The sequence below is a fragment of the Parasteatoda tepidariorum genome, chromosome 8 (assembly GCF_043381705.1).
Source record: "Parasteatoda tepidariorum isolate YZ-2023 chromosome 8, CAS_Ptep_4.0, whole genome shotgun sequence".
NCBI lineage: Eukaryota > Metazoa > Arthropoda > Arachnida > Araneae > Theridiidae > Parasteatoda > Parasteatoda tepidariorum.
This window is the reverse complement of record NC_092211.1, coordinates 40,142,621-40,159,967: the sequence shown is the minus strand read 5'-3', so window position 1 is coordinate 40,159,967 and position 17,347 is coordinate 40,142,621. Positions and strand designations below refer to the sequence as shown.

The 17,347-nt window shown below is 27.3% G+C and overlaps 1 protein-coding gene across 1 annotated transcript in view; it reads left to right on the top strand.

The window, feature by feature from the left end:
* The window catches only part of LOC107450195 (uncharacterized), a gene marked incomplete in the record, with an annotated part of 61,103 nt that extends 55,219 nt beyond the window's left edge, over positions 1-5,884 (top strand). The window contains 3 exon segments of the mRNA XM_071184684.1: positions 373-551; positions 2,671-2,901; positions 3,535-5,884. Of these exon segments, the coding sequence (XP_071040785.1) occupies positions 373-551; positions 2,671-2,901; positions 3,535-3,662 (538 nt within the window).
* Positions 5,885-17,347: the final 11,463 nt, after the last annotated feature.

Sequence of the window (17,347 nt, the reverse complement as noted above, 5' to 3'; positions counted from 1 at the left end):
CTATTGAAAAATTAAAAAATAAAAAATAAAAATAAAAAAAAAAATAAAAAAAATATTTTTTTAAATGCATGATAAATATGGAATCAGCGTGCTAATTTACAAATGAATTTTTTAAGCGATATAAAAAGTCTTCCAGAAATCGAGATCAATGCACAGAGTTATTTAAAAGTCTATTTTTCTCACTAGTTGCTGTAACTTTTTATCAATCACGCCTGTCTTTTATTTTATCCTAATTATGAAAGTGAATCGAAAAGATAAGTTTAAATAAAGGAATTATTTGTGATTTTAAGGTTATAGTTACTTAACTTATAGACTTAATTAAAGGTTAAAATCGACTTAAATCATGAAATACTTTTGTACATAATATTCTAGGTGTGTTGCTACAATAGGTTTTAAAATTGAGAAATCGAATAAGATGCCATTGAATGAAGACTGTTATACCAAAGGGAATATTCTACATGAACTAATGCTTTTATTAGGATTTGTGCACGAACAAAATCGACCTGATCGAGACCAATATGTCATCATTGTCTGGGACAACATTATACCAGGTAAGTTCTAACTTTGAAAACCTAAGCATAACCCTTTTTGCGGAATTTGTAGCTTGTAGGTAACGTTTAACATTAATCCTTTAATTAATGAAACTAATATAATCAGCTAAAAGTTTATTCTTCACTTTTATGTTAAATATCAGAGTTCCTGCTATCTAATTTCGTTTGAAAGTTATGACATATGGGTAACTTTGATTGGCCAAGAGTTGTAATTGGTCGAGAGTCAAAATTTATCGAAATAAAACGCAACAGACTTTCTCTCAGACTTAACGTGGAGTGATAAACAAAGTATTTTTATTTGGCGGAATCTTAAAAATTAGTATGTATCTATACTTTTTATATATGATTTTAGATTAAATATAATTTTAGAAACAATTTATTGTGTGAAATAGTAAGATTTAAAAAAATTATCATAGATCTATTTATCACTTTTTTTAAGTTATTTAAGCTGTTATATGTCAAATAAATTGTCAATTTTTAAGTAAAAACTTAATTTTCTTGATAAGAAATTATTTCTAATATAACTTTTGAAAGTATATTAAAAATAAAGTTAAATTTTTATATTTAAAGAATAGAATCTGCACATCTAAAATTTACTGTACTTTGGTGTAGTTTTGTGTCTCTTGACTGGAAAAAGAAAAAAGCGAAGCGTAACGTTGCAAAATATTGGTATTATAGCAGCAAGAAATTCGTTGTATTTCAACCTTAGGAACTTCAAAAGCTACTATTTATTCTCTTATTTTAAGTAATTATGCAAATCTCTTATCGTTTTGATTTATGCATTGCATTTATTATTGTTTTTCTTTTTCTCTCTTTTGAATAATTCTGAAACTTGAGATTCTAAATATACTCTCAGTGTTCAAAGTGTTTGTATTAATCTAGTGGATTTTTCAGGTGTAATCTTAACTCATAATTTTGTCTTTTTGTAGAAATATAAATTAGTTTTTATAATGTCAATTCGTTTTATGTTAAAAAATAATCGTATTGAATTTTGTATGAATTATTTATGGATTATTGAACAGAGAAGTAGCACTAGTTTAAATTGAAAATAAAAATCTGAAAACTAGATATTCTATAAAATAAACACGGAGATGGAAAATCATAAGGGGCGACGGAGCCGCTGTTTTGGGTGTTCAACGCAACGCTAAGTTTTGCTTACTTGCCCCAAAACTATAACACTTTGAAATTTGAAATTACTAAGAAGTATAGAAAAGTGTACATGAATTATAATGGAATAAAAAAATAATATTTGTTATTTTGTTTGTTAATTATTAATAGTTAAACTTCGAAGGGTATATCAATGCTTAATTAGGTACTAACTTAAAGAAGCCCACAATTTCTACACCAAATTCAGATTTGTATTACATCATGGTTATTACGAAATAGGTATTTTTTAAATATTATTTAAGCAATAATGAGAAATACTAATAGTTTCAGGAATTAGCAAAGTGTTAAGTTATTGGTTTAGCAATCAAAGTCTATATAAAAGTTAAAACTTCAACTAAATGTTTATTTTAGGTATATATTTATTGATATTACTCCAGGAAAGCCTGGTTGTCAGGGAGCTAGACTTACATTCGTGAGAACGGGAGTTCGAATCAAGTGGGCTGAAGAATAAATGGTGATTGGTGTACGTTTAATCTGTCGGGTCACAAAGTTCTCCATGTTCCCATTACAAATTATACCTCTGGTAGTACTGAATTGGAGATTGATCATTCTCAGGTTCTTGTCAAAATTACGACATGTGGATGAATGTATGAATGGGTCCACCCTATAAACTAGTGTGACGTATGGGTGTGGTAGAAGTAGAACACTTGATCATAGATGGTGCCACTGGAAAACAAGAACAATCGTGTCTGTCTTTTGCTTTAATGGTCTACGACAACAACATCATTCATAGATATCAGGATGAAATGTAAACAAGTTGTAATTTATAGTAGTTTAAATAAGAAAACTAAAATATCTTGATTTTAAAATTTTAATGTATTAAATTGTTTTTTTAATCATTAATAAATTGTATAACTCCGAATAATCTAAATTTATCCTGTTACATACCTCTATAAAAATTTGTAGAATATATTTAAGAGTATTATAGATTTTTTCTCCTTTTTTTGAACAGGTTTTAGACAAAATTTTTGGAAGTACTCATGGTCAGAAGTTCTGAGTTTCAATCTAAGCTATGATTACGATTCGATCATGCATTATGGTGCGTATGAGTTTGCAATCGATGTGAAAAAGCCTGCCATTATTGCTTTAAAACCTGGTATCAAGCTAGGTCAGAGGGACGGTTTTAGCAAGAAGGATATAATAAAGATAAATAAGTTGTATCACTGTGAAAACTTAACACCGCGTAAGTATCTATTTTTTTTACTGTCACTTAAATCTAAATTCTTTGTCATGTTTTTGTAGATAACAGTTCATAAGTTTACAAAATTTCAGGTAGTCATTTGCTTGAAAAATAATATTTTTGAGTAATTAACAAGATAATTACTTTAATTACGTGTTTGATTATTTTTAAATATTTTTTTAGAAGTAAAATAACTTATAAAGCAACTTATAATTAGATCTGCGGGGAATAAAAATTAATCTGCAGTTTTTCGATTTTCTTTGAGGAGCGAATTAAGAATTTCAACATAACCTATGTTATTGTAAACAAATTGAACTTCAGAACAAATTTCAGCAATGGACATTCTACGAATTGATCAATGGGGTGAAATGGTGCTACGAACCACTTCATTGGATAACCTGATTATATCTTTTGATCAGATGATTTTAGCATTTTCTTTGAAAGACTTTTACCGAAGCGTATCGTTAGGGTCATCTTTTTATATTTCTTTTTTTTATTTTAATACATGTATAGTCTATGTATAGTACATCATATACATAGAGTATAATTACATAACACTCTGCATTTCTCTTTAATATCGGTAATTAATTCTTATGTGAATTCCAAATTATTTATCATTATTTTTTAATTTTTCAGAACCTGAAGTGCAGAAGACTGGGAGTTTATCAACATTAATTGAAAATTTTAAGAAGACTTTTATGAACTTGTTATCAGGGTTTCTGAAAAAAATAAGGCAAACATTTCGTAGTTTAAGGTCACTCTGAGACGATAATTACTCATTAAAATATTTGCTTTAATGTTGAAAAGTCGTTGAGAAAAACGACGATTTTGTTTGAATTTCTTGAAAAGCTATTATTCTTTTTGTAACATTCTCATTTATGGAAAGAATTTTAAGTTATTTGCTTATTTAATGTTTTATGCACAAAATTATTTAAACATTCACCATCATATTAGTTTATAACTAAAACATTTTATTCAGAATATAAACCTGCTATTTCGAAATACTCTTTTAAGACTTTTTTTCGTTTGGAACTATAGCATTATCAAATTAGAATTTGTACTTACCTATTTAAGGGCATACAGAACTTGTCAAACTTACGATACTCGACGCGAACGATGCTTAATAGTGATTCTTCTTTTTTAAATTATTTTAATTCCAGTGTTGAGAAATGACCAGTGTTTGACTTTGTGGCTATCAATGTTGAACTTGCAACGCTCCTTGTAATTTTGAGCACAAAGAAGACAAGGAAACATTTGGGTCAAGACTTCTGATAAAATGAACCGAATTGCATGAAGTTATGCTATAAAATAAACCAAATTACACGAAAAAATAATTACATGAAGAACACAACGGAAATTTCTCACTGTTAGTCCGACAAAAAGGGATTCTAAGGAACCCGTCTAAACCTATGGATATTTTGCGCCAACACAGCACTGTCAGAATTTTCATTCTAAAATTACGGTAAAATAAACAGAAGCAGTTTGTCCATCAAATTAACCGTAAAGTTTACAGTAAAGAATTTTTCTCTTATCTTTACGGTTTTAAAACTGTTAACAACTGGTATGGCTAAAAAACCATAAATGCAAAATGATATGTTGTTTTTAACCATTTACAACTAACATGGTTTCAAAATAGTAAAAAAAGAAATTTAGCTTGACATTAGAGCTAGGCGTCTCGTTAGGTTGAGTTGTGTTTTAGCAAACAAACCGCAGAATGTGATTTAATTAGTATATCTCGTTATTTCACCTTTCGTAAGAGATGCGAAGTACTAGATATTTTGTGTTCGGCAGGTTTTTGGTGCTGCCATCTATGCTTGAATGAGAGTATTATATTCTAATAGTCTATGGTCACAAATTGGAGAGAGCAGGATATCGGAAACTATTCATGTGTCGAAAGGAATGGAGAAAATATTGTGCTACCGCTTGAATTCGAATCCCCGTTCTGTCGGTTATGAGATTGACAGATTATCCTTCCCGGTTATAACATGTACCCAGCTGCAAGGAATTAAGTAGATTCATTAGGTGGGCCTAGTTAGTGTGGTAAAGTTCTAGTTGTTTAAACATATTAGGTGAAAGTACTTAATAAATTGCTTTCCTTAGAGTTAACAGTTTAAATACCATCTTATTTACGGTTATTTGGCTATTTTGTTTGAACAAGATAAAATAACAATTAAATAGGGTAAACTAACCAGTGAAGGAACACTTAAGCTTCGCTTGCCTTTTAAAAAATCATATTAATTTCAAAATTCGCAATTTTAGTTAAATGACAGTGTCAACATATTTGTTACTAATTGCAAATTATGTAAAAAAATTGTAGAGAACTTACATAATATTGTTTAAAAGTTTTGCAGGTTCAAATAACAAGTAGTAAGAAGACCAAGTGAAGGAACAGCTCTTACCAGTGAATGAATACCCAGTAAAGGAACACTTAATTTTGATTATTTTTTAATGTCCTTTATGAATTTATAAGCCATACAAATATTTAAAAACAAGCCTATTCTAGAAATTATAACGTATAAATACTTGGAAAATGTTAACTTTTTTTTGTAATCATGAATAGAAAATTAAAGTGTCGACATATTAACACATACTGTTCATTCACTGGGAAATCTATGCCCAGTAAAGGAACATGCCTGTTCCCTCACTGGTTAGAAGTTGTTTTTCGTATTTTTAGCATACTTTTGATGCGGAACATCACTAAAGGTACAAGAAAAATAAAGTTTATCTTTTATTTTCATACTTAGAAGAAAAAAACCAGTAAAGGAACACTTGTTCCTTCACTGGTTTTTCATCGTTTGGTGATCCAGTTAATAAACACCCCCTTTTCTCAGTACTTTATTATGCTATGATGCTTAAGAAAAATAAAACGTAACTTCAATAACTATACTTTAAATTCTCTTTTTCACAGTGAGAAAAATAAAACTATTACATGCAATTAATTCCACTTCAAACATATAAATACAAACACTCACCTTATAATTTTTTCNGGGCCTAGTTAGTGTGGTAAAGTTCTGGTTGTTTAAACATATTTTTTGAAAGTTCTTAATAAATTGTTTTCCTTAGAGTTAACAGTTTGAATACCATCTTATTTATGGTTATTTGGCTATTTTGTTTGAACAAGATAAAATAACAATTAAATAAATTGTTATTTAACCATTTCTAACAGTGCGTGGTTATTGAGAGCCGGGAGCAGAACTCGAATCAATCAGTGATGGCTGGAACTCGAACCTAAATCGTTTCATTGAGAAGCAAGCATCTTTTATTTCCAATCCCGGCAGCAATGTGGTAATAAGTGACTAATATACAAATCTAACACAGTAGTAATATGCTTTTTTACGCTACTTTCCTGATACGAATAAATACCCTTGAATGATACAATAGTTTAATGAGATCGAAAATTTCTATCAATATATCAAAAACTAATAGATATATGCTACCCAGTTTTTAAAGTTTTAATTTCCGAACTATTGTTTTTAATATGTCAAGATAGTTAGCAATATGTGTTTTGAGAATACAGTTGTAAGAAATAAAAACAAGATTAGTCTGGGCTTAAACGTAGAAAGCATTTATTTACACGTCTAAAATATGATGAATTATAATGCCCAGAAGAGGGGGAGATCAAGAAGGCTTAGATTTGAGTTATGGATGAGAAAACTTCTTGATGAATTTCATGATAAATTACTGACTTAGGATCAAAAGACCACTCGTTTCTGTCCGTAAAGTTGAGTGATTTATATGAAAACGATAGCTTAGACAAAACAATTTCTATTGCAAAAGTAAAAGGTTCCATCCCCAGCTTAATTTACCCAAATTGAGACCACCAATCCCACAAAAAAATCACTTTTGCTTCATGAAGAACATAACATTAAAATTAAATACTATTCATTTAAAAGATCCTTAAATATTTAATTGCACATTGCGAAAAGAAATGTGGTCAAAATTAGCAGAATATGGTAAAATGTCTGGCTCTATAAGGAAACTAAAAAGCTCGGTGATTTTGACCATAGCGTATTGGTAATGGATTTCGTAAAATTAAATATAGAGTATAGTTTTATAATACGTGATAAAATTTGGCAAATGTAAAAAAAGTTGATAATTTTATTATTATACTTTAGTGACTGGCATAAAAACCATTTATTCGGTTAAATTTATCTTTCAGTTTTGCAGTTTTTACAAAATGTATCGCAAGAAGAACTAAAATTTTGAAAACCAGAATTTCCTGTAAACCGTTAACGAAACCATTAACGAACCATTAACGAAAAAATTACTGAACGAATGGTTTAAAAACCCTGTATTTTGGTTTTTAATACCAGAATCATGCCTTTTTCAATTTTTATTGTTCATTGTTTTTATCAGAAATGCTATTATCGTACAGTACAGTAATTATACCAGAATTTTTCTTCTCCATTTACTAACTTTAGGTTTTGTTCAACTGATTCAGTTAGCTTTTGATTCTGTTAGGATAAATTTAAACCTTAATCAATTTTCTCGGTTACCAGTGAAACTTTTAATATAAATATGTATATCCGTCAAAGTTTCATAACTAGTATATCTAAGCAGTAATTTTTTCTTATAACTATCTCTCAAATCTCTATATAAACTGTGAATTACTTACATATTTTTAGATAAGTTTCAGAAATTTCTGGAATTTTTTTAAAGGATATTTCTGTTTGTTTATATGTAGAAAATCTTGAAACATTTGTAGCGTATCTACCACTACAAAATTACAATTACAATTCACTAGAATATAAGACGTGTTAACTCGATTCTATGATGGGGTACCTTTTCATAGATGACGGTTGACCCGGTCGATAGCTACATATCGACTCACATTGGTGACCTGGACGTGATGTGAAACCGCCTACCTTGACAGAAACTCCCACATCGATATGAACACGCCTATCTTGACAGTAACGCCCACTTCGATCTGGAAACGCCTACTTCCTTGGATGGTCCACATTGAAAAGTTGACTTGCTACTTGTGACTGCAACATCATCAACCACTCAGTTTCAATCTCCCACAACTTTTACACTCGAATGCTAAAGGGCAACACAGCAGTGACTACGACCATCATGAAGTTAAAACACCTCTCCCATTCAGCACTCAAAAAGTACGGTGATTTTAATACAGCTCTCCCGGTTTCACATAAAAACAGCAATGATTCAACTAATGGTATCCATTCATCGAATTCTATCACAGATTTAATTTTGGTGGGGGAGTACTGTAGCTTATCTACCATTACAAAATTACAATTACAATTCACTAGTATATAAGACATGTTAACTCGATTCTATGATGGGGTACCTTTTCATAGATGACGGTTGACATGGTTGATATCTATTTTGAAGATTATCAACTAATAAGAATAAGAAATATCAATGAAAACTATATATTTAATTTTAGATGACGTGGCGTACAATATTCCAAAAACGTATTTAATTTACATAAACAAAAATAAACATATAAGAATAATTCAATTATTTTACAGTTTGCTTATGCGTACCGCAACATCCTCCCCACCCTGGTCAACCTCCAAAGGTATGACCAGTTGGATTGGACGGGTAATATGTTTTCCTTCGACACGAAGAATACAAGTACGAATTTTTCCGTCCCGACCGTTAATTAATTCAACCACGAGAGCTTTTTTCCACACGTGTCTTGGTCGTACATCCTCTTGCAGTAGAACCAAATCTCCTACTCGTACTCATGGTGATTGCCGAACATTTTTTACTTGATGATGTGAACGCAGTTCCAGCAAATACTCTTTAGTCCACCTTTTCCAAAACATATCAAGTACATCTTGTTGTTTTCTGTAAATATTAGTGAGTTTATCACCTTTAAGCTCAGGTCCAGATGGAACAGTAGTAAGCTTTCGACCAGTTAAGAAATGAGATGGTGTCAAAGCTTCTTCTGTATCATTCTCACCATGCTCGTAAATCAAAGGTCTACTGTTGAGCGAGGCTTCTATTCCCACCAATACTGTAGCTAAGGTTTCCTCATCTAGTAATGAGCGACCAAGGGACTTTCGAAGGCACCGTTTAGTTAGACCTATTTTTTACAGTTTGCTTATGCGTACCGCAACAATTTACACATCGCCCCACACATTCAAAGCATGAAGCCGGAAGCTTTCAAGACGGAAGAATTAGCTTATAACTTAGACAGAGAGTTAAACTAAAGGGATAAAATGGAAGTTAACAAAGTAAAAATTACTTAAATGAGTAATGGGTTAAACAGAACAGGTAGAGGGAGAGAATGTGTGATGAACAACATTGGAGGGAAAGTATGTTTTTGTATCTGATTTCGTAACTTGAAATATCGTGTATCTGTATACTAATAAATCAAATTTTATCAATAAAAAATTAAGCTATTAAAACCATATTTTATTCTTAATTTTATCAAAATCATTCCCAAACGTTTCGTTAAAAAAATGTCGATCTTATTAGTGTTCCCATAGAGCCGGAAACACCATGAAACACACGGTAACTTTTACCTTATTTGTTACAGTTTTGATCATACTTTTTTTTCTTTGAGCGTCATAACGTTTTAAGGATTTTCATTGGTTTATGCGACACCATAGAAGATCTTTTATCAAATGATTTATATGTATAGTTAGAATAAGAAGCCTAATTTAACTCATTAACATTTTTTTTTCTTTAGGTATTTGAGATGTAAAGTTTCTCTCATAATAAAAATTTGTAGCCCACTTTGAAACAATCACTCCAGATCATAAATTTCTAAACTTTGATTGGGTTTGAGGAAGGAAAAGACAATCAATTGTCGTTTTAGAAACTTGAATGGATTGATTTGAATTTTTCAGCAAAGTTTTATTGTGTCATATTAAACAAAAATCTTAAGAAATTATATTAAAATTTAAATCAATTTTTACAATTTCCTTTATACAACTTATTAAAATTTTTTTTTGATTAGCTCCAGTAGAATTTGCTTAAGTGAGCTCAAAAGAACATTAGTTGTAAGTTTTCTTAGAAAAAAATTAGAAATATTTTATTTTAGATGTCTTAAAAATCGATGTATTAAAACATGAAAGAAATATGAAATTATTGTAGACGTAGAAGTTTTAGACGTAAGCAATTTCGATGCATATTTAAGATATATAGAAACAGAGAACAGCAAAAAAATATATATTTAATTTCCACCTTTTGTTAAAATAACGATAAATGAAAAGCTTTTGTTTGTAATAAACATGATTAAATTTTTTAAAAGTAATTAATAGTTTCAAAATATTTAAATTTCTAAAAAGAAATTATTTTTTATCCATTAAAATTGAGAAATGCTTATTTTCTTTTGAAAATCAGTTAATTTTTATTTACGAATTGAAATAATAAACATTTGTATAGTAAACTTGGTAGCATTTTTAAATAGAGTTTAACATTATCTGAGAAAAAATACTTATAAGTAATGAAGTATTTTTTAATAATAATTAGTTTTATGAATAAAATTATTTATAACCACTTAACTAGACTTTTTAATCTAAATAAATTCAGTAAAATTAAAAACTAAAACTAATTTACTAGTTCATATTACATTATGTTTAAATATTTATGGTTTTAATTCATTATAAAAAGTGAAATAGTGGTTTTATTTCACATATTTAAAAAGATTTTTAAGTAATTTATTATTATAATCGATTAAAAATGTATTATTAAATCTATCGAAAATTTCATTAAAATTATTTCTGTTGAAAGCTTTGCGTACTAGGTTAGATTAGAATTGAAATTCAATCATAGGTTGATTAGAAACGCCTTTTTTAGAGCTTAAATAAATTATAAAGATATAAATCTTTTTGAATAAGTTTAATTTATTTCTGCTTTCATTCTGTTGTGTCACACTCATTAATTTCAAAACTTTAAACGAAATAATTTTTTACTTTTATAAAACTTTGTTTAAATTACAACAGGAACGGGAGATTTTAATTAATATGACGATAGAAATAAATTTCACTTAAAATTAATTTAAAGTTGCTAAAGGTTATGTTTGAAGTTAGTCATTTATCTGATTTTTATATTAAATTGAAAATATTTCAAATTTGTTAGAGGAAGGGAAAATTTTCTAAGATAAGGTTAAAAAAAATTAGTCTCATTATTTATTTAATCAAAGGAGAAAAGTTGAGTACGTTTAAATATAATAAAAGTTGAATAAGTATTCCTTCGCTAAAAATATTTTGAGATGAAATTAAAAGTAAACGAACTATTTCATGATCAGATTTAAAATAGTTTATGAAAGATTTGTTCATAAAAGAGCTGCTTATAATATTTAATACTTCTCTTATGAAAAAGAAGGCAACTATGCAATTAAGAAAAGTCGCTGCATGCTTTGGAAAGGTGATGATTAATTTCGAAAAATACTGTATGATCAAATAAGAATCAATTAGTAAGAAACAAATTGTCTTTTGAATTTATTAAGTTTTATTATGCATATGTTTACTTAAAAGAAAAATTAGGAAATGAATAAAATTAAATTTATTTTAAAATTGAATCATTTACATAAGTTAAAACATTGTTTTATAATTAATACAATACAGAAAAAGGAATATGATTTAAATCAAGGCAATTAACCCTTTGATGGAGAATTTTCATTCAACATATTTTTTATACTTAATTTACATAATTTTGCATTAATTTGGGTCAAAATAAGTGAAAGATACATTTTATTTAGAATTTTCAAAATTTTTGACTATGAAATACAGCATTGAACACCAGTCTCCTTTTTTGCGTTAAGAGTAAAAATCTCCAAACATGGTTAACTTTTGAACAATTTTTGAAATTTGTACTTATTTGCAGTCATTTAGATCTAAGAAAAAAAGTAATTCAACATTGATCTTTCTTTAATTTTCAAAATAAATAATTGACAAATTTTTGAATATGAATGAAAATATTTTTCAAACCATTTTTTATTGATTTTATAATTTAGAAGAAATATAATTCTGTGAAGTTAACAGATTTTTTTGTAATTATTAGACAGTTATTTATAATACATTTTTAAATTAAAATACATTATATTAAATTTATTATATTTATTATATTATTTATTATTAGAGCATCAGAAAAAATTATAAAAGGGACACCGGTGTCTCGTGTGTGCCAAAGGGTTAAGCAAATACTAATTATTCATTTGTTTCATTTAATAGAAAATCAGCTAATATATTTGTCATCCAATTTATATTAAATCTAAATAACACAACTATTTTAGGCATATAATATATGATTTGACAATATAATGTTACTTATAAACAAAAGTTTTTTAAGCAAATATCTATTAAATAAAAGCTTCAAACGGTAAGCCAATTAAGTCTTCACGCATATTGCTTTTTTAAAGGTATTTAAAAATGATTACTATATAAAAATAATTATTTCAGAATTAAATTTATTTCAACTTAAGAAAAAAAATTATTAGAAACGAGTGTCAGATTATTTTCGTATAATTTTACTTTGATGGTTAAAATTTTTTTTATAAGTAGAACTTATAAAAAACTTTCTAGATGTATTGCTTTCCGAACAATTCGATTCCATTGTTCGACTATTATTGTACTGTCATACTGTGGTGATTCCGGAAAATTTTAAATTATTTAGCAGAAACTATACCAAGCAACATGTTTTTGTAAACATGCCATCTCTTAAAACGTGTGACTTGTAAATATAATGACCAAAGTCCTTCATATTTGAACAATTGATTTCAATTACATCAATAATATTTGTCGAAATTTGTCATGAATGAAAAAATTACAAATTTGTGTCTCAAATTTCTACAAACACTACTTTCTTCAAGAAATAGCATTAAAAAATAAAACATATGCTATTAACAGAACTTTTTTTTTCTTTTTAAATTAGTTATTGTTGAGCTCCCAATTTCGTTGCCGTGTGTAGAGAAATAAGTCTTGTTATCTTAAGATAAATCTTGTTATCTTAGGATAAGGAATGTCCCATAAGGAATGTCCAGCTTAATCCGATGTATTATCCAATGTATTTTACCTTAAAAATCATGTTATTTATATGCTTGAAAAAAATGCCTTTTTATACACTTTTCTGTTAAAATACAATATAGAATGGAACCGTAAAAGCATTAGCTATAAAAAAAAATGTTTTTGTAATAACTTTATTGTCATTATTTTAAGCTGCTTCCTCCAACGAAATATGCAATCATTCGGTTAAATTAAGAGTATAATAATCATAGTGATTACTTAAAAACTAAAACAGTTTTTTTGACATCAGAAAATAAAGGAAAATTACTATGCCAGTAAAAAATAAATTATACAATTTATTAAAATCAAATTACATGAGGTTTATTTTCCTCTAAAACATATAAAACTGTCTAAAATCATTTCGTAAAAATCATGCATTAGTTTTTGTTGAATTCTCAAATAGTTGAATTTGTGTTATTATTATTTTAAAGATAACTCTTGTGATCTTAAGATAATGAATGATCCATAAGGAATGTCAAACTTAGTCCCATGAATTATCCAATACAATTTATCCTAATAATCATGTTATTTTCATGCTTGAAAATATACCTTTTTATACTCTTTCCTGTTAAAACACATAAAAAAAATTAAACAGTCAAAACATTAACAAAGAATAAAATTTTTGTAATAGCTTTACTATAATAATGTCAAGTACTTTTTCCAACAAAAATATGCAATTATTAGGTTAAATTATGAGTATAGCATTCATAGTGGTTACTTAAAAATTAAAATAGTTTTTCATACATTAGAAAATAAAAGAACATTATTATGCCAGTGAAAAGTATACTACACAATACATTATTAAACTCAAATTACTTCAGAGTTTTCTTCTTCCAAAACATAAATGATTGTCTATAAACCATTGCACGCAAATAAATATTCATGTTTGTTCATTTTACGAATAGTTGAATTTATGTTATTATTCTTTTAAATGGTGTTGGCAATGACAGAATAAATAATGACGTCCTAAATTTCGAAAGCTAATTACGTATTAATGTTGCTTAAAATGAGGTACTTTAACGAGAAATTCTTAATTGACCGGTATTGTTTATGTGCAAAAAATTTACTATGTATCTATAAAGAGAACCAAAATGATTATTTGTTTGGAATTTTTATTTTAACTTTATTAGTTTGAAAGATGAAATGAAGTTAGAAACAAAGGTTTTTAGCATTAATGGTGATATAAAGCTAGTTTTTTCATATTAGTCTTTCTTTTCAAATGGTATATCTACAGTTAAATAAATAGAATGAGTATTTTTTTTTACAGTGTGTCAAGAAATTAGTCTGTAAGAGTATAAGACTTATTTAGTATTAATAAACAATTATTATTTACATTTAGAAAGGACCATGCTCTGAACTTTAGAAAGGACCATTTAGAAAGGACCATGCTCTGAAGTTTAGTCTAGAATAGCGTGATTAGTTTATTAATGTTGATTTTTTAAAGTCTATATTAGATCCAAAGATCCATAAGCTATACTTCAATGTTTATTTTAGCGTAGGGCGAAAATTTATCAGTGTGGTGTTCACAAAGTCTAGCGCATAGCGAAAGGAACATAAGTTAAAGTTTTAAAGTTAATTTAAACCTTCTAAATATATTGCTCTTTTAAATAATTATCCATCTATATTTCAAACGAACTGAGGAAATGATAGGTTTAAGTCAAAATGGTGGAATACCATGCACTAAACTTTAAGGTTTATTCTGGAATAGCCTAATAGTTTATTAATGTTGTTTTTTAAAAGTCTAGTCCAGATCGAAAGATCCATAAGGTGTTATGTTTAATTTTAAATGTTTAATTTAGCGTAGGGCAAAAATTTCGTAGAACGGTGTTTACAAAGTCTAGCACAAAGCGAAAAGACCATAAGTTGAAATTTTAGAATGTTATTAACTTAAACCTTTTAAATATATTATTGTTTTAAATAATTATCAGTCTTTATTTCTAACAAACTGAGGAAATGATGGGTTTGAGCCAAGATGGTGGAATACATCAGTGTTTAGTAAATGCAATAACCTTTCTAATGACTGCGTTTCATGTCAATTAACTAGTTGGGCAATTTAAAATAAAAGGGATTTTTTCCTTATTATTTCAATAATTTTAGAAATCTGAATTTTTAAATTAAATATAAAAATTAAAGCTTATATTTCAGACAAAAGTAAAATTAAAGCATATATTATCATAATTATGAATATAGTGACCGCCACTAATAAAATCACCGGAATATAAAATTAGCTAGTTTCTGTAATCAAATCTAGAAAAACGGAATCCCTTATAATATCAAAATATTCTAAAATCATATTTTTATGTAACCATGTAATCCATTTTGGTTTTACAAAGCGTGTTTGTGTCATTCTCTAGATAAAAAAGTGCTAGCTTTACTTTCAAAACTTATGAAAATGATTTTCAAATTAATTTCAAAATTATTGAATTGAAGAAGAAAAAATCTGATATTTATACCTAAAAAAGATGAATTCTAACGAAATGTACAAATAATGCAGTCATACATACACAGCATACATACTACACATAACAGTCTCCCATTATAACATTATTTTTTTGCTTGATAATAAGCTTTTTCAATTGTAATGCTTCTTAAATATTTAGATACAGTTTCGAATAAGAAAAAATTAAATTATAGTATTTCATCTCTAAACTTCTCATTATAAACATTTTATACACAGTTAAAAAATATGAGATTTAGGTATTTATTTTTACTTGACCGCAGTGGTAGCTCGAAGCTCTCCTATATGCAGATCGATGCAGCTTGTCTTTAAAATAAAAGCAGTCAGTGTACAATGCCGATCTATTTACCACAATCACGCCGTTGTTGACAAAATTGTAGGGCTTTAGCCACCGGGCCTATATCAGGCTGTAGTGGCAATTATATGCTTCTATGTAAAAATTTTAGGTTTTTTTTCAGATAATTTTAAATGATATTTCGTAGTAATGAGAGAATTAAACATTATTTTCTGGAAAACTAATATTTTCCGGCTGCCAAGGTCAAGGAAGTTCAACTATTCCTTTTTTAAAAATTTGTTTTATTAATTTTTTTATTTTATTTAAATTTTATGTGTTTAAAAAAATTGAAAACGTAGAAAAGAAATTGGTGGAGGTCTACATTTTTTGGCGACTTTTCGCTTGCTTCCTGCTAACAGAAAAGTACTGCATTTTTCTCTATTACCAAATTATTTAAAGGCACATTTTTTGATAATCTTAAAATTAAACAAAATGATTTCGTAACTCCAAATGTTTTCAATTATTAAAATTCTTATGAACCTATTGTTGTTTAGTAATGAAATTCTAAATATATATAATTATTTTTACTTTATCCAATCTCTCCAAACAAGTTTTATTTATTTCTTGCTATCATTTCCATATATTTAATTTAATTTAACGTCATTTAATTTACTTTCTTACTCATTTTATGTATTTTGATGTATATCTTATATTTTAGTTAAACAAATACTTTTTTATTCAAATTTAAGTAATATAAATAGCTAACTCCGTTTCACCATGCCAATGACTGATGATAAACTTCTTAACCATTCGAAAAAGAAAACGAGAAAGAATCTGACTATTTCTAGAATATTATAAATTACAAGATAAAAACGGAAGATTAGCCTGACACTTATTTTAAGAACTGATCACAGTGGATGATAATAAAATAGTTGAAGATTTCCTATAAAGAGTTTCTTTTAACCCTTAAATGCATGAATTTTTATTTTTAATTAATAAAATTTGAAATCGACCGAGAAATGGGTGTATTTAAGGCACATATACTAAAAAACCCACTTAAGAATATTGTTTTATTACTTTTTAAAAACATATGATGTATTTCTACATTAATATGATCAAACACTCCTTGAATTTTACAAATCTGCTGCATACAATGATATCATATTACAAACAGGAATATTTATATAAATATAATCGTTTTTACTTCTTTCCACAAACAATCTTTTTCTAGCATAATTATTTTTTTACATAAATTAGCATTTTCAAGAATAATTACTTTTTAAATAAATAATCGTTTTCAAGCATGATTTCTTTTTATGTAAATAATCGTTTTCAAACATGTTTAGTTTTTATATCAATAATCATTTTCAAACTTAGTTATATTTTATATAAATAATAGTTTTTAAACTATTACTATATAATACTCTTTAAATAAATAATTGTTTTTAAACATAATTACTTTTTATATAAATAATCGTTTTAAAACATAATTACTTTTTTTTATAAATAATCGTTTTTAAACTTAATTACTTTTTACATAAATAATCGTAATTTGTATCATCCATCCAAATAAAATTCACACAGATAGCACGCGCACTATGAAAATGGTCACAGACAAAGAAACAAACTGTCAAAAATTCTAGTTGCATTCGAGAACCATAAAATAGTTTTGGTAAAAAAAAAAATAAGCACTATGCAAAGGTTACAACTTAAAGAAATATGATGTTTTGAACACTCGAT